Here is an 18,971-nt window from a genome sequence, read left to right as displayed (position 1 = left end):
TTCTACAACAAACAAAAGTAATTTATGGTGAGAGAAATCAGAATAGTAGTTGCTTCTGGGTGGGAAGTTTTGAAAGGAAAGTAGCTTAAGGCAACTTTCTCGGATGATGGGACTATTCCATGCCTTATTTAGGGTCAAGCAAATTTATCAAAATTTATGAAAATATAAACTTAAAATCTGCACTTTACGGTATACTAGAAAAGAAGCATTGGGAAAAACAAAACAAGAGTCATTAGCATGCAGCTGTGGCTATTTAAAGTTGCTGTTCGTTCCAAGTTAATGAGCCCTCCTGTACTGGGCCCTGAGTATTGAGCAGAACTGAAGACAGGGATGACATGAACAGGTAAATGCACTGTGGTTGACTCTGACTAGCTGGCATCCATTTTGAAATACTTTTCCTATCACTTCTTGCTGAAGAGTAGTGCTTACATTTAAAAATGTGTGTATATGTGTGAGCATCATTTTAAGCATTCGATATTTTTTCTCCAGAGACCTCCTTTCATCATGCACTCTCTCAAAAGCAGTACATTATTTGACAGTGTTTGTGGAATGGAGGAGAAGAGATTGTTAAAAGAGAGACTATTGCCATCACTCCTACCTTGCTGAAATATCTGGTTTCAGAGCCTCCTAAGGTCCTATATACACCATTTCTTATGTGACACTTCACTGTTAACAGAAAATATGACTAAAGACAGGGAAGCCCCACATCTTAGGGTCCTTTCATTCATCAGTAACAAAGGCTTCCTTGGAAAGACTCATTCAGTAGTCCTTTGGTGTGTTGTCCCACAGAGCTATGCTCTGGGCACTGCACCATCTCAAGAGTCCTCTGGCGAGTGGGAGGAAGCTATTTCAAGGAGATGAAGGAGAGGGAAGAGAACTTTCCTATGCAAGGAGAGAATACAAATGGCAACTGCAGCCCAGAAATTCATTCCCTTAAAATTATCCATAACTAGGAAAGTCTGTGTATATCCCTGGGCATGTGCAAACTCGGAGAAACTTGTGAAGAGGTACGCGAGCATGTACAGAATGCTTATAGTAGCATGTTTGTTTACAGCTGTTGTTATCACTCTCAGCCAAAAATGAAGAGGGAAAAAAGATTTTGAGATAGAATCAGTATCTTGTCTACTGTAAGCCATGTGATTAATGACAGGCATAGGATTTTTTTTTTTAAATTTCTTTTCTGTTTCTAGCTCTGTTTCTCTTGTCTTCCTATGGGTTATCTGAACAGTTTTTAGGATTCCATACTGATTTATTTATAGCGTTTTGAATATATCACTCTGGTTTTCTCAGTGGTTGCTCTAAGTATAACACAACATTCCTTTCACTTAAGTTCCTTTTCTTTAAAAAAGATTGGCACCTGAGCTAACATCTGTTGCCAATCTTCTGGGGTTTTATTAGTTTTTTTCCCCTTCTTCTTCTCCCCTCTAGCTCCCCCCAAAGCACCCCCAGTACGGAGTTGTATATTCTAGTTGTGCTATGTGGGACGCCGCCTCAGCAAGGCCTAATGAGCAGTGCTAGGCCCATGCCCAGGATCAGAACCTGGGAAACCCTGGGTTGCCGAAGTGGAGCGTGAACTTAACCACTTGGCCATTGGGCCAGCCCCCACTTAAGTCCCTTTGCCTCTCCATTTTTTAAATCCAATTGTCTTAAGTATTTCCTCTATATACATTGAACACAACATCAGTGCATTCTTTTGATTTATTTGTTGTTCTTTTTATCACTTAAGAAGGAAATTTAACTCATTTAATTTTATTTTTTCATTTAAATTGATGTGTTTATTATAACTACTTTTCCTCTGATCATGAATGCAGGTCATAAATCCTGGTATATAGTATTTTTACTGTCATTTTAAAAAATTTCTTTAATTTCAGTTTGTATTTCCCCTTCTACTCAGGAGTTGTTTAATAGGAAGTTTTAAATTTCCAGGTGAAAGAGTCTTTCTGTTCTTCGTTTCTGTTTGTAAACTATAGTTTTATTGCATTTTAATCGGATATATGTTTTCTTTGTGATCTTAATATATGATGAATTTTTGAGAATATGCCAAGGTACATAAGAAGAATGAATATATTTTTGACTATCAGGGTATAGAGTTCAATATATGTCTGTAAGATTAAATGCATAGGAATAAATGTAACAAGAATGAGGAAATCTCTAGAAGGAAAATTCTTGAACACTCCTGAAGGACACATAAGTAAACATGAATAAATGGAAAAACATCCCGTTTTTGGATAGGAAAACTCAACATGGCATTTCACCATAGCTTGACCTACAAATTCAATGCAATCCTAATACAAACATCAACTAGCTTTTTTTTATGGAATGAAACAAGTTAATACTAAGATTCACATGGAAAAACAAATAACTGAAAAAGGGGGGAACTAGCCCCATCAGACATTAAAACATACTACAAAGCCTCTCTAATTAAAAGAGTGTGGTTACTGACCTACAGGCAATAGAATACAGACTAGCAAGTTCTAAATACATAAGGAAAATAATATATGACACAGGTGGCATCTCAAACCACTGAGCTAAAAATAGACTTTTTAATAAATGGTCCTGGGACAACTGGGTAGAATTCTTCTTTAAATTTGGTGTAGAGAAAGGTTTTCTAACTATGACTCAAAGTCCTGAGGGAATAAAAGAAAAGACTGATAAATTTGACTGGATAAAAATAAGCTTTGCATAATTTTTTTAAAACCCATAATATTAAAAGAAAACTAATAGAAGAGGGAGAAAATATTTGCAAAAGATATAATAGACACATAAAGAACTTTTTAGAAGTGAAAGACAGACAAAAACCCAACAGAAAAGATTTGAACAGACAATTCACTAAAGAACAGACAAAAATATCCTATGAAAAATGCTCAAACACACTCACTGTTAGTAAAATAAAGTGAAACAACACTGAAATACTATTTCTCACCTATTTGACTGGCAAAATTTCAAAAACTAAGACAATATATTCTGTTGAGGAAACAGGAAGTCTAAGACATTGTTGAAGGGAATGCAAATTGGTATATGTTTTCTGGAGGAAAACTACATAAACATAAGCCTTTCCATCCAGCAACCCCTATCCTATAAATGCACACTGAAGATACACATACCACAATAAAGAAATAAGGTGAGTGGGAAAGAAGTGGGCAAAGAAAACAGCAGGGTGAAGACTACATCTTTTTAGTGTGACCCTGAGAACCAGAGCAATAGGCCACAAACTCTCACGTACCCTAAAAACAAACAGTCCAAATCAACCAGTAGGAACCAAAACGGCACGCAAAGTCAATCAAATGAACCTAACTGTATTACAAATGAGTAACACAATCACATGTAAGGAGGTATGAAAGAAGAGAACTGACCTAAGCAACTTTGGAAAACAGTATCTTGCCAATACACTTTAAAGACAAAACTTTAGTCAGTAAATGTGTTTCTCACAGGGATATGGGTTACAAATTCTGAAACTAAACTATGTGCATTCTACAATTGAATAAAAATAAGCAAATATAAATATATTTTAAACAACCCAAGAACTGAGTTTTTCACCGTTGAAGAAAGAAGTTACAAATAGAGGAAAGGGGAAGGATAAAATGAATCTTGTGGTGTTGGACTGGAAGCTTGCTTTCCCCTTCTCTGCTCTCAGCCATGGGAGGATACAAGGAGAAGCCGGCGGTCCAGAAGAGGGATGTCACCAGAACTCAAACATGCTGGCACCCTGATCTCGGACTTCCAGCCTCCAGAACTGTGAGAAACAAATTTCTGTTGTTTATAAGCCACCCAGTCTATGGTACTTTGTTACAGCAGCCCAAATGTAGTAAGACGTTAGTGAAAGTTAAATAAGGTCTTCAGTTCAATGGTATTGTACTAATGCTAAGCAATTTCCAGGTTCTGATAACTGTACTACAGTTAGGTAGAATGTTAACACCAAGGAAGATTGCGGGAGGGATAAACGGAAACTCCGCACATGTAACTTCTCTGTGTGTCTAAAAGTAGCTTCAAATAAAATAATTTTAAAAGGACTATGAAGTATTCAAGGGCAGAGAGAGCATGTCATTCAGATGGGTGTTCCCAGCACCTACAGAGCCCTTCCTCTACTAGTGGCTCAATAACATGTTAAATGATGAATGAATAAATTAATTAAATGACTGACAAGTTATTGAGTCTAATGAAGTACTAAGCATGCACAGACAACACAACAAAAATGCTGCAGGTTGAAGTTATTTCACATATAAAAATAAGTGTAGACTAAAGCCAGGAAATGAATCTTAAACAGCAAAACTAAGAGCTCTGGGGCATCATAAAACTCCTTCAGGAACTTGCAAGAGCTAAAGGAATTTTGTAAATGCTAAGGAATGGTTGGGGAACTATACAAAGATGTAATTAATCTGTTTTAATCTCTACACATATATGATCCTAGCTGTCCATAACCAAGTAAGGAGATAAATTAATTCAGAATGAAAAGAGGGATATTAGAAGCCCTGAAGAGCTAGTTTATGGTTTCTTGGCCCTGTGCTTCCAGAAAACTCACAAATAAAACACATTCCTATAATATGAATACCTAGGTAAGATGACAGCTTGTAACCTGACCTACCTTAGGATAGTTTTTTTCCAAGTGAATACTTGAAGTAAGAAGCAGATAAACAGAAAGTCGGAAAACAGCCCTCAAGCTGATGAGATATTTATGATCTCCTGGGCTGCCCTCCACAATCAATACTTGAGAATTCATTGTTAACAAGTGCAGAGCCAGGATAAACCTGAAAATGTTGCCCATGCCACACATTCACAGTCCAATCACAAAGCAGTCTCTTTAGATCCTTTGATCGTCAATAAAACATTATCCTTAGGGTGAAAAAAGTTACACGGCAAACAAATTGCAAACTACAATTTTTATTTAGCTTAATAAAATTTATCTGCTCATTCTCAGAGCAGGTTTACCTGCTCATTCTTGGGGCATCTAGAGATGGCTCCTTGAGCTAAACTCTTCTCCCCATAACTGAAGTAATCTGAGAATCCAAGCAACCCACCCAAGGGGCCAGAGAAAGAGAAAATAAATGTATGCTAGTAACTGTACCATCAATAACTCAATACAGAATTATATTTAATTTCACTTTTTCTTTTCTCTCTTTTACGCTTTTAAGAACTCAATTCAGATTCAATAAGCATAAGCATGCTTATTTATGTTATTGAGCGGGAGACACTCTGTAAGACACTTTTTCACACAACTTATCTTACTGGATGTAGAACCAGAAGATGTGTGTTGGGTTCAGGGTTCTGTCAGTTAATCACGTGACCCTGAATAAGATTGTCAGGAGGGTGGCTCAAAGGTTAACAAACTTCACCTTCGTCACAAAACTACATGGCAGAGCCAGGATTCAAACCGAAGTCTTCTAATTTCAGTTTGGTGCTTTTTCTATTATACCAATATCCAAAATACTTACCTGGGAATAAGGAGAACTCAAAAATACTCTGCTCAAGATACTAACTTTATTATATGGTTATTGATAAATGTAATGAAGAACAGAAAATAAACAGCTGTAGAAACTTAGCTTGAAAGGTAGGGATGAGGGACAGCCAAGACAAGAACTCAGAAACAACAGCAAAGCAGTCATGCTGGACCTCGACACAAGATTTCTAAAACTATGAAGATCCCACAGTCTCTCCTAGGGATAAGTTTAAGTTGGGTAGGAAAATGCTACAGTCTCAATTTACACAGAAGAGGCTGCAAAGGAATTTTGTCTTCTTTTTGATTCATGATGGCTAAAGGACAAAGTTCTCCCTTCCTTCTTTATAACCCAACCTCAGCACCAGCTTGAAAGAGAAAGTTATATATCATTTCCTCCTGAGTGAATGGAGTGGCAAGAACCCCAAGAGTCGGTGTGAGACCAATGAATCCATACAACCCAGCACTTTGATCTTAGAGAAGAATGGTGCAAAGCACTAACACTATCCGTCTTTTTCTTTCCTTTTTCTTTTTCGTCCTTCACGGTTTTTCATTATATTTATTTGATCCTCTTTCATGTGCCTACGCACTATTTTATTTATCTCGCTTTCAATTTTGAATTTATTTTTGGCAGTACTGCTTTATATCTATGGAGAAAGAAAAAATTCTTTCTGTGGATAAATGGTGAAGAAAAGATTGGAAGAAAAAGTTAAAGCTTAATATACCCCACACCCAACAATATTTTTTAATTAAAGTAATCTAGCTTTGGTGAAGACAAAAGGAATAAACAGAGATTCCTGGGGGCACTGTCAGTCAATTCTGCTTTTATCAAAGATGATCTTACAGTGAGCAATCAGCCACTGAGAACCAGGTGAGATTACTAAGCAACAGTAAGAACCACAGAGATGAGCTCCAGATGCAGGCAAATGTCAATATGTCCACAAGCATTTACTGAGCATCTACTAGGCCAGATCATTCAGTAACTATGTGACCACTATCATCTGGTGTCTTTGATAAAAAACCCAACTGTCAAGTCACACATAAGATGCTCTTTTTGAAGCCAACAAAATCAAATTTAAGATTACAGCTTTATAAAATCACTTTATGACCACTTTAAAGAAAATACCACAGGAGAAAATAACTAATCAATAGAAGGGCTCCAAGTCACATAGACAGTGAAAAGAAGATAAGGAATCACCACTTTAGTACTCCAGCCCTTTAGTGGCCAATGAAGAGACAGTGACCTATACATTTACACATCTCCAGAAAATATGATTGTAAACTTGGTTAAAGTAAATTAATCTGGGTCCAGCTGGAATTGCCTAGGACAACCAGCTCTTCTAAAAATGCTAAAATAGCATAAAATAACTTTATAAATTGTAATAGCCTCTAATAAATACTCAAATATACTAACTTTAAGCAAATATATCAAAACATATTGAATAACCAGGGCTATATATCTCATCTATTTATTTTAACTTCAACCCTAAATCGCTCAAAATCATTTACCTCAACCAATGAAACAAGATGGAAAGAGGAGGGAAAAAGTATGCAAAGCAGGATAAGAAATAATCCCAGGATCAAGCCACTTGTCTTAGCTAACAATTTAATAGTTCCATGAAACTATCCAACCTCCCATTAACTTGCTTTCTTTAGCATGTGAGTTTAAGATCAGAAAGCCATCACCACAAAGACACAAAAAGCTTGTGGGAATTTTAGAACAAGTTTATAAAACACCACAGGAATTCTCTAAATTTATCTGAGGTCCTATAAGAAGCCAAATCTAACCACATACGCTCCCTCCCCTACAGCGGGGGTTGGCCAACTATAGCCCATAAGCCAAATCTGGCCCATTGCCTGTTTTTGTTCAGCCTGAGAACTAAAAATGGCTTTTACATTTTTAAATGGCTAAAAAAAAAAATCAAATGAAATTCAAATTTCAGTGTCCTTAAATAAAGTTTTATTGGCGCACAGCCACCTCATTTATTTACATGTTGCCTATGGCTTTTGCGCTACAATGACTAAGATGAGTAGTTTCAACAGAGACTGTTTGAAAGATTATCTGGCCCAAAAAGTTTGTCAAAACCTGCCCTACATTAAAAGTTGCTACTAATTTGCCTTGAAATAACTAGCTTTAGCTATGTAGCTTTGCACAAGAGACTCCAGATGGTTTTTACTGAGTACCATCTGAGCAATATAATAATTATTGTATCTCATTATAGTTCAGCTAAAAGCCAGCAAATCTCTATGACTTTTTTTTAAACCGTATTTAACAAAGAAAGGTCTTTCATCACTTTATTATTTCCACTGCAGAAAGAGTTATAAGAATATTATTTGTCTTATTTCCACTTAAGAAGCCCAAAGTCTTCTACTTATATACAAAATACACCAGAATATATGGGCATCCTTTTCTTGAAAGAGACAGAAAATATCAGACGGTGCAAAATAGGGGCTCATAGTCACTTTTTGACATAATTACTAAGACATTAAGATTAACTGCAATGTTACCTTTGCCTCAGAATAAAATCTTCAGTATATTCTCCCTACCCCCAAGCATTTTAGTAGGAAATTTTTCATATATACAGAAAATTGAAAGAATAGATCAATGAAAATTTCTGTAAACTTTGCTTAGATTCTCAATTAATTACATGCCGCTATATTTGTTTCACCCATTTCTTTATCTACCTTTTCTAGTGGCAGTAACTGAATCTCTTTAGGAAATAATCTGTAGTCCATCATAATATTTCACCCTAAATATTTTAGCAACCACTACCAGGACAGTCATTATCAAGGAAATAAAGACACAAAACTATAGAGAGGGTGTAAAAAAAATAAAATAGACAAAAATAGTTTTGTTTTCTTTTTCTCACACAGATGAGTGAAGATAGAGGCAACCTCTGAAATCCTAATAATCCACAAAGTTAATACTGCAGTGTTAGTTTACTGAGACCATAAGAGTACTTTGATTAACATCATGATTATCAAAAGAGATCAGGATAGCTTAGACTCTCTACCTCACATGTTCGATGACTTCTCCCTCACAGGAAAGATCCATCTCTGGCACTTACCTAAGGGCAGCAGCATGGTAAGTGTCAACGTAATCAGAAATGAAGAGCTCTCGGTTCTTAATAACTGGGTCTGTAATGACAAGTTCTCTTCCAGAGTCTGTCAAAAAAAAAAAAAATCAATTAATTAAGAAGATATTAAAATTGAGCTTCCCAAAACATTTAGGAAGATTTTGCAAAATTTTTCTTTCAGGTTCACCACCCACTAAAGAAAGCACAATAAATAACCAGGCCTGGTCAGCAAAATAGAGAAGAGAATTACATATAGCAGGAATAACAGGAACAAAGTATCCGGTTGGATATGTTTTATATCCTTTACTAAGTCCCCACAGTTCGCCAAAATGCATTAAGCACAAAAACGAAAAAAGAAGGAAAAAGACAAGAAATAACTATCACATTCTAGCAACTTGTAAACTACTAAAATATTTAGTGATCTAGTCCATCTTATGTTTTACTGCTATATATTCCAGGATGGGGTGAAACCACATTGGTTCTGTTGAAAAGAATAAACAAGCTACTATTTTTTTTAACTTTTTATTGAGATTACAATAGTTTACAACCTTGCGAAATTTCAGTTGTACATTATTGTCTGTCAGTCGTGATGTAGGTGCACCACTTCACCCTTTGTGCCCACCCCCACCCCCCCTTTCCCCTGGTAACCACTAATCTGTTATCTTTGTCTACATATTTAATTTCCACATATGAGTGGAGTCATACAGAGATTTTCTTTCTCTATCTGGCTTATTTCACTTAACAAGCTACTGTTTTTAATAAGGAACCATAGTTTAAATGCTTTAACAGGAATTTTTATAGTTTCAAAGAAGAAAAACAACTAGTAATATATAAAAGAACATCATTCTTCAAAACTGTCTTTGACTACTGGTTTGTTGACTCAAAACCTATCACCAAAAGCAACGCAGAAGAGTACGAAGAATTCAGACATCAGGGCTAGACAGAGCTGGATCCCGGCCTTACATATGTGGCCTTGGCAACTCTCTTAGCATCACTAAGCCTTGATTTCCTCATCTGGAAGGGGAGAGTAACAAACCCTAATCAATGGGTAACAAACGTGAAGTCTAGCATCTCTCAAAAATCAGTAAGAAAGAGCTATGATACACCTGAACAAATGTAATATACATTGTATGTCCATATCTCATATGTAAATAAAGTTATTAGGTACAAGCTACAATGCCAGAGGGAGAAAAAGTAAAAGATGCTCTGAACTAGCTTCCTTATTATTTTGAAAGTCAAGACTCAATCTGAATTCCAAAATATTCAGAATAGCTTTGCTTTGAAAACTGATGTTCACAACCTTGAATACAGAAAAGTTCAATAATACAGATTATTGAAAAGAAAAAAAGAAATAAAATACAATCCTATAGGGTTTTAAATATTACTAGAGTTCATCATTAAGTGAGAAAAAGGATGGGGGAAAAGAAAAAAAGTGAAATTATGAGGCTGGCCCAGTGGTGTAGCGGTTAAGTTTGAATGCTCCACTTTGGCAGCCCAGGGTTCACAGGTTAGGATGGATCCCGGGCGCAGACCTAGCACTGTTCATGAAGCCATGCTGTGGCGGCATCTCACATAAAACAGAGGAAGATTGGCACAGATGTTAGCTCCGTGACAATGTTCCCCAAGCAAAAAAGAGGAAGACTGGCAACAGATGTTAGCTCAGGACCAATCTTCCTCCCCCCAAAAAAGGACTGTTATTTCCACAGAACGCCTGTCTCTATTCAAAGGTAAAGGTGCTATGAGCACATGCTCTGACAGTTTGGGGGTTTTTTGGTGGGTTTTTTTTTAAGGCAAAAATAATGAAAGAACTCAGCAACAAAAATAATAAACACTTCAGCAATGTCCTTATTTATAAAAGTTTTTTTAGAGAAAATTTTTCATAGTAGTTATCTCTACTTAATGAATGCTTTTAGAAGGAACTTTGTCCAAAGCTAAGAAAGTGTAAGATCAAACCAGAAAGACTATTTACCATTTTCATTATGCCGATCCTGAACCAAATGCTGATACACAGAATCTGGAACTTCAGATTGACGGTAGTACCATTTGACGTTCATGAGTAGATGGTCCCTCTTACTCTGAAAAGGAAAATCTAACAGCATTAGGAACAAGATTTCAGGTGCCCACAGGTGCATACCATACCCATGATCAAAAGCCCCTGGAAACAGGTGGACAGGCAGAGAGGGAGACAGACAATTACAACCAGGACCACAAAAATACTTAAGTCAATTATGAGGTCAAATTCTACTTTTTTAAAAATCCCAGCCACAGGACCTTTCTGACTCTACCCCTCAAAGCTGCTTATTTCAGGAAACAAGACATAAAATTTGAATCTGTAAATCTCCCCAGTTTGATTAACTAATTCATTCAATATTATAGTTCTTATTTAGCATTAACTATATAGTAGTACTACATGAATACATCCTTCTTCTATCTTAATCCTTAACCACTTTGGCAATAAACATTTATAAACTGTTAGCACACTGTCAAAGCCATTATAGGCAACAAGCTGGAAAGAATTTATCCAGCAAGCCCTGGCACAAAGTCATCTCTCCAAGGTTTGCCAATCACCCAGATTGAATTACATTCTCCCTCCACTTTATTGCCACTTTATTTGAAGTTACTGCTATATTGCAAACCAACAGAACAAACTATGGGTGGTGATGAAGGTACTATGAGTCCATGGAGTGGGGACTCTTGTCTTATTTATTTTCAAATTTCCAGACAACAGAACACCTTGTACATAAATATTTGTGAATAACGAAGAGTTCTACGACGATCAGGGCCTCATCAATGTCTGTGGGACATGTAACCCACGTTATCTCTAAAAGTCAACTTTGTTCCTAGTTCATTGAAAGAATAAAGGATCAAATATTGTCCTTCCATGTGAAGGCTATGGGGCTACAACTTGAGGTAGATTGTATCTGTGCACCTGGTCGTGAAACATCTCAACATGGCAGTGAACTAAGGCTTCCTGTGGCGCCTCATACAATACTTTTCCAACCCAGGTGAGGGCCTTAAGAGACTTCCCATGGTGAATGCAATACCACTCCTCTTAGCAGCTTCTATCTTCTCATCACAAGTCAGCAGGTCAGAAATGAATGAGCGCTGAAATTCCTCATATGTATAAAGAAGATGGCTAAATCCTAAAATACATCAAAGAGCCTTCTTTAATCAAGTAAGATGCTTTTTGCTTTACTGAGAGGTATACATAGAGTCTTCACTAAAAAGCAGGAAGGCTAAAAAAAAAAAAAAAAAAAACCTTTGCTAAAATATTTAAGCCATTTAAAGAACCACACACACACAAAAAAAATTGCCAAACATCTTGACTGAACTCCAATGTGAAGAAGTGCTATTCCAAAGTAAATATCATAAACACGAAGATTCTTACTGTGCAAACTGTGCAATTAACTGTGTCAAATAGACAAGCCTACCAAAAAAAAAAGGGCACCATTACTGGTTTGAATAAAGTAGATTGTATACAAAGAATAATCCTACATAAGGGATACTTTTTAGGGATACTTTTTAGTTTTTATGCATTTTGCACTTTTATATTCTACACCATTTACACCGCAGGTGGGAAAATGAGGACAAATCAGTATGCTACACAACAAGAATAAATGTTATATATAGGAGTTTATAGACAGGAGCAATTACTTCCAGCAGGGAATTATGGATGGAGCAGGTAACACCTGACCTGGGAAAAAAAAATTGGGAAAGATTTCAATGGATTCTTTCCAGGCAAAGGAGGAGACCTAAGAAAGACACAAAGATAAAGTATAAGACATATCCAGATGCACATGGTCCGTCTCTCTGCAGCACAGGTAAATGTTCTGCCAGATACCGAGAGGAAGCTGAATCCCAACTGTAGTTTGGCCTTTAATGGGCTTCTAAATCTCTGGGACAAATGGGGTCTTCTATCTCCCTTGCTGACCAAATACACGGGCAGTGAGGTACAAAACACCAGGATGCGCGGAATGCAAACTGGTACAGCCACTATGGAAAACAGTATGGAGATTTCTCAAAAAGTTAAAAATAGAAATACCCTATGACCCAGCCATCCCATTACTGGGTATCTATCCTAAGAACCTGAAATCAGAAATCTCAAGAGTCCATTGCACCCCTATGTTCATCGCAGCATTATTTACAATAGCCAAGACGTGGAACCAACCTACATGCCCAGAAACTGATGATTGGATAAAGAAGATGTGGTATATATACACAATGGAATACTACTCAGCCATAAAAAAAGACAAAATTGGCCCATTCACAGCAACGTGGATGGACCTCGAGGGTATTATGTTAAGCGAAATAAGCCAGTCAGAGAAAGACGAACTCTATATGACTCCACTCATAGGTGGAAGTTAGTATATTGATAAGGAGATCTGCTCGGTGGTTACCAGGGAAAAGGGGGGTTGGGGGGAGGGCACAAAGGGGGAAGTGGTGTACCCACAACATGACTAACAAAAATGTACAACTGAAATCTCACAAGATTGTAATCTATCATAACATTAATAATAAAAAAAAAATATATCAGCTACTTCAATGCCTGCTATATTCCAAAACCAAGGTGTTATTTGAGAACCATTTAATTTTTCAGCAAATATTTATTGAGTTTACTATGACCCAAGTAGTGTTCTATGTGTACTGTTCTTTTTGAACAAAAGTAGACAAAAATCAAAATAAACAAAAATCCTGCTTCCCAAGGAACTTACATTTTGGTAGAGGCATATAATCTTCTAGTCTCTGAATAAAATTGAAAAATAAAATATTTGGGAAATAAATGGATTTATTTATTTAATGATTTAGGAGTAATCAATTCAATCTTTCCTAAATATAGAGAAATTTTGCATCAAGAAGTTAAAATATCTCTCAATAAAATAACAGAAATACTGCATATTTTGGAGTTGTAAGGTAAACTTGATAATAAAACCATAAAAAATAAAAAAATAAATTAATTGAAAACAAACAAACAAACAAAAAAAACACCAGGACGCGCAAGAGCAGCTAGAAGGCTACAGTTTCTTTCCTAGGCAGAGGGATAAAAAGCAGGACCAGGGTGAGAGCACTCATCACGGAAAGAAGGAGACAGACCAGAGGAAGGGGCGGAGCCTGTTGGCAAACTCAGTGATAAACTGACACACCGTCTAATACAGGGTTTCTCACCTCAGATTTTTGACATTTGGTCCAGATAAGTCTGTTGTGGGGGCCAGTCCTGTGCACTGTTAGATGTTTAGCAGCATCCCGGGCCTCCAACAACTAAAAGCCAGTGGCACCCCTCCCTCATTGTGACAACCAAAAATGTCTCCAAACATTGTCAAATGTCCCCTGTGGGGGCGAAATTACTCCCCAGTTGAAAACCAACGGTCTAACAGTTTCCTTTCTAAGGAAAGCTAAACCAGAATGGTAAGAATAAAGACTGGTTCAAGCACTACTGGGTGGGGAACATAGACTGCAGGTAAAAACACAGGGAAGTGTGTCATGGTTCAAATCCCACCTCTACCACTTCCAGCTACATGACTCTGGGCATGTTACTAAGGTTCTCTGACTCTCGCCTTTTCTGTAAAATGGGAATATTGAAACCTACCTAAAAGGACTAATGAAAGAATTAAAAAGATGGAAAAGCATCTGTACAGGAGTAGGTACTAAAGAGTAGTTTTCTCTGTTAATAAGTGACTATAACCTGTGCTTCACAGAAAAATTTCAAGAACTTTGCTGAAAATTGTAGGAGTTATTTCTTCACCAGCATGATTTCTTTCAAGAGATGACAGTGATCTCTAATCACTGAGCTACTAATGGATGCTTCAATGCTCACCGTAATGAATTTCTCTATAGCACACAAAGGAATTTGGACCTACTAGCAGTCCTAGCAACAATGTTCTAAAACCTATACTTCTATGTATTTCTGTAACACATCTAAGATGTCTGAAATCCAAAAGAACAGAAATAATCTTAAAAGTACCATAACTGGCAATCATATGTACAATGACTATTTTTCAGAACCAAGCCAGTGATTCTGGCAACCTTTTGAGGTCACATTATGTTATCTTCTGTCACAGGCATATTTAATGACTACACACACACACAATCACTGCTCTAGTTTATTTTGTACCTAGGTTTATGACTCCTAATAGTAGCCTTTACAAAGGCAGCTGAAAGTGTACTGGACTTCCTAATGCAATACTGCCCTACAACCAGGGAGCGGCAGCATTGCATTAAAAAAGCCTCCAGGATCTTACTGCACGGATGCAGCACAACAAAGGTAGACTCAAAACAAACAAAAGTTTTGAACAAATTTAAGTAGCTGTAATAGACAAAATCTTCCTAAACAGGCCAGGAACTTAGTTTAAGATTAGACATCTATAAAGGGAGGCAGTGCGCATTTCAGAGGGTATTAGACTAAAACTAGGTAATCTAGGATTCTAGTCCTGTCTGCATGCAACCACTAGATAACTGAGGGTGACCTTAGTGGAGTTACCTAGCCATCAGACAAGTGAAGGGTCAGAACAGGAAGATTTCTACGGTCTCGTTCCATCTTACACGCTTATGTCTAGGTTGCTTCCCCAGACAAAACCGAGGAGATAGATAAAATGGGGCAGGAGACAATCCCTCCTGTTTTCTCTATATCAACACAATGGCATTAGCTAACATTACTATCCTAAACAAGTTCTACAGATTAAACTGTCATCTTCCGTGGAAGCTGACTGCTGTGCACTGAGGAACAGCAAAAGGGAGCAAGGGAGCATCCGCTCTTCCAAAGCCACCTCAGACACAGGTGCTGTTCGAACATTAACCATAAGAAATCATCATCTTCCCACTGTTCACCAAAGACTGCTGCTCAAAATCACAGAAAATTAAAGGCAGAAGTCAACTTCGAGATATATCATTTAATTCAACCCAAATCACCTGGGTTTGAATCATTGTTTGAATCATGGCTAAAACTTACTTAAGCTGTGTGACTTCAGGCAAATGACTTCTCCAAGCCTCAATTCTCTCATACACAAAATGAGGAAAAAATAATAGCCTCTACCTTACTAGGTTGTGAGGATTAAATAAATGAATATAAATGGAATGGATTGGCCCTCAATAAATGTTGGATATTATTATTACTGTTTTACAGATGAAGGAGAGGAGTCAAGCTATAAGAAGAAGTTGCTTATAAATTTTGCTTTTCCCAGATTCAACATCATGCTAATAACAGCAATACAAAATCATGTAGCAAACTAGGGGGGAAGTATCTTCACTTTTGCAACAATTCAAGAAGTACATCACATATTTCTAACAAACATGCTTCATTATTGACTAGTGATACAACTGTAACAAAGGCATAAAGGTCAAAGTGGCTATAAATGACACACTTTAAACAGAACGCTAAGGAAGAGGGAAGTGGTCAGAAGCTTCCTATGTGAAGGCACCCTGGGGTATATTTCTGAATACAGAGAAGAGCCCACTGGGAAGTAAATAATTTCTCATTATTTTATCTTTAGAGAGAGAATGAGTGATTGATTACAAGTGGTAGGATACACTAGCATTAAGAGAAAACCATCAAACAGGAGCAGTCCAATCAGCTTACAGTAAGGTTTCACAGGAGTGGCTCTGTGCAAAAAAGAGGAGGAGTTGATTCTGGGTTAAATTATGTATTCTGCCACATCCCTGGCCTGGATTTCTTTGAAATGAGGGATGTATGTAAATTTAAGGAAATAAAGAGTTTAATAGAGGACAAAACCCATCCTTACCTGGGTTTAGAAATAAGACAGCCTAATCGTGGGTGTTTGGAAGCAGAATAGGGAGGATTTCTAGAACTTTGTGTGTCAGACAATAGGTTGAGAATTACTGAATTAAAAGGTCAGAACTGAAATTAACCATTCAGAATGAGATAACTGACAAAGGCAGGTTAGGGAAAAGGAAGGCAGTAGAGATGGGAAATGCAAATAGGAGGCTGCTATTGAAGGGACACTGGTTCATCTTATCAACAGCACCATCAGAAGTACCAAAAAAGGTCCAAGGCTAAGAAGTAAATTTCCCTTCCCAGAGATCTTTCACGATTATTAATATAGTACTTTTACTAATTTAAATAGCTAATCTGAGGCTTTCCTCTAGAAAAATGTTTTCATACAACATTAAAAAAATAAAGGAAGCGGAGGGGGGAGAGGGGGTAGGAGTTCATAAATGACGAACAGGACAAGTGCAGAGATTCCTTTATACAATATGGAGGAGGCCTCCAAACCAGAATGGGAGCAACAGTAATTTTAAATTCACCTGTGTTATACACAAAGACCTTCTTTGCCCCATCAATCACCTACCAGTTCTTGGCAGATACCAGCAGCAGCTCTTGGCATATACCATCAGGGCTCTGTAAGCCCTCCAAACAGGCCACTCTGGTCCCTCCATTGTTACCACATATAACAGAGAGATCAAGGCCAAAGACAATCTAACCAGGATATAAAGATGTATATCATCAAACGAACAACTTTGCAAAGTCAAAATAATCTGCTAGAGATAACAGGGGAACTTCCCCCAAATTTTTAACTGCTTAGTTCTTGGGTGCTCATACTTCAAATAATGGAAGATCTAGATTCAGTGTCAGGTGAAACCAGACCAAAATTCTTGCTTTATGAAGCCAAAATAACCAATCAAGTTTTCCAAAAATTTGGGAAGTAGAAGCGGCTAACATTTGTTTACTGCATGACTTAAGAAGATACCTTCTGAAGAAAATTTTCATGCATTTCCACAATACTGTGATGATAGTTATATGAATATTAGAAGTTTACTGTATAATTCAGAAGCGTCTACACAAACTTTGAACTGGCAGTTAGGACACTAAACCTGTAGGGAGGGAAAATAGTCCACTAGAGACATAACAGTCTCCCTTCCAGAGCGCTGCACAGCCAATTTAAAGAGGCACTGCAGGGGCCACCCAGTGGCCAATCAGTGCGGCCAATCAAGTTCGCGCACTCTGCTTTGGTGGCCCAGGGTTCACTGGTTCGGATACTGGGTGTGGACCTACACACCACTCATCAAGCCATGCTGCGGCAGCATCCCACATAGAAGAACTAGAATGACTTACAACTAGGATATACAATTATGCACTGGGGCTTTGGGGAGGGAAAAAGAAGAAGAGGAAGATTGGCAACACATGTTAGCTCAGGGCCAATTTTCCTTTAAAAAAAAAAAAACGCATACTTTAAAGTGGCATTTCAATCCTGCTGAATCTACCTCCACCAAGAGGGTGATGCCTGCTGGGAAGATGGCCCTCATGAAGACCTTGGGGACACAGTCTCAGTGGCTTCAATCATTCTTGACTTTGGAGGGGGGGAGTGGGAACAGACAATGGGGTCAAAGATTACTATTCCTCAGAGGCCAAAGATAACTCCAGGCATATGCACAGGGGAATGCAACCTAAAGATAAGATTTCTGTAAGAGTCAGAGGATCATCATTACTCAACTTTGTGGATAAATATCAGGACTGACTGAGGTCAATCAAAAGCAAATCAGGTAGAAAATATCTTGTAATATTTCAAGCCATTATTCTACTCCTAACATAAGATACTAGGAATGTAACATTTTTATATCTAAATAGCTTGATAGCCATTACAGATCAAAACACCATGAAAGAACTATAGGAAAATATATGAAGTGCCACTAGGGCTCAGGACATCAAGGTCACCTGTCTCAGAGTTCTCCTCTGATATGGGTACTAGGAGGGTGGGGAGAAAACCAAAACACTGGCTCCAGAGTCTCATTCTTAAAGGAGAAGAAAGGGCTTTGAGTATCTCCTACAAATAATCAAACTATCATGTACAAATCTCCCTACTGTACTAAGATATTAACTAAATATTCTGTTTCCCTTTTTTTGAGAGGGTGGAGTAAGGGCAAGTAAATTTCTTATTGGCATTGAGTAAACAAAGTATCTACTCTTGTCTTATCTTAAAATGCCCTTTTCCAACTTTCTTGGGTATACAGTCATGTGTTGCTCCAGGACAAGGATAGATTCTGAGAAATATAGCATTAGGCGATTTTGTCACTGTGAGAAGATCATAGAGTGTACTTAACACAAACCTAGATAGTATAGCCTTCTACACGTCTAGGCTATATGGCACAGATACAGGACCACTGTCACGTTATGCAGCCTGCCGTTAACCAAAACATTGGTACGCAGCGCATGACTATATTTAAATTGTGCCAGCAGGCCTCAAAGAATCCAAAACCTGCAGGAGTTACCCTCTTACATCCACTGTCCAAGGGTGACTGAAGTGACCTGTGAAAGAACTATGATTGTAGCACATCTCCCTTCTGGTAGCCACACCACTTGAGTTTCTAACACAGAAACCGGTTTAGTGGTGTGATGGTTAATTTTATGTGTCAACTTGACTGTGCTAAGGGATGCCCAGAGAGCTGGTAAAAAATTCTTTCTGGGGGTGTCTGTGAAGGTGTTTCTGGAAGAGATTAGAATTTGCTTCAGTACA

The 18,971-nt window shown here is 37.6% G+C and overlaps 1 protein-coding gene across 12 annotated transcripts in view; it reads right to left on the bottom strand.

The window, feature by feature from the left end:
- The window catches only part of RERE (arginine-glutamic acid dipeptide repeats), a 402,826-nt gene that overhangs the window by 165,500 nt on the left and 218,355 nt on the right, over positions 1 to 18,971 (bottom strand). For 11 of the 12 annotated variants that reach the window (XM_070610911.1, XM_070610920.1, XM_070610914.1 and 8 more), the window contains 2 exons: positions 10,478 to 10,583; positions 8,500 to 8,596 (listed from right to left, as the gene is read on the bottom strand). The exons of the other annotated variant lie outside the window; for it this stretch is intronic. In XM_070610911.1, the coding sequence (XP_070467012.1) occupies positions 8,500 to 8,596; positions 10,478 to 10,583 (203 nt within the window). The remainder of the gene's footprint in view (positions 1 to 8,499; positions 8,597 to 10,477; positions 10,584 to 18,971) is intronic. 12 annotated transcript variants of the gene reach the window in all.

This window comes from Equus przewalskii, chromosome 2 (genome assembly GCF_037783145.1).
Source record: "Equus przewalskii isolate Varuska chromosome 2, EquPr2, whole genome shotgun sequence".
NCBI classification, from domain to species: Eukaryota; Metazoa; Chordata; class Mammalia; order Perissodactyla; family Equidae; genus Equus; species Equus przewalskii.
Note: the sequence above shows the minus strand (reverse complement) of the source record. Positions and strands in the feature narration are given on the sequence as shown.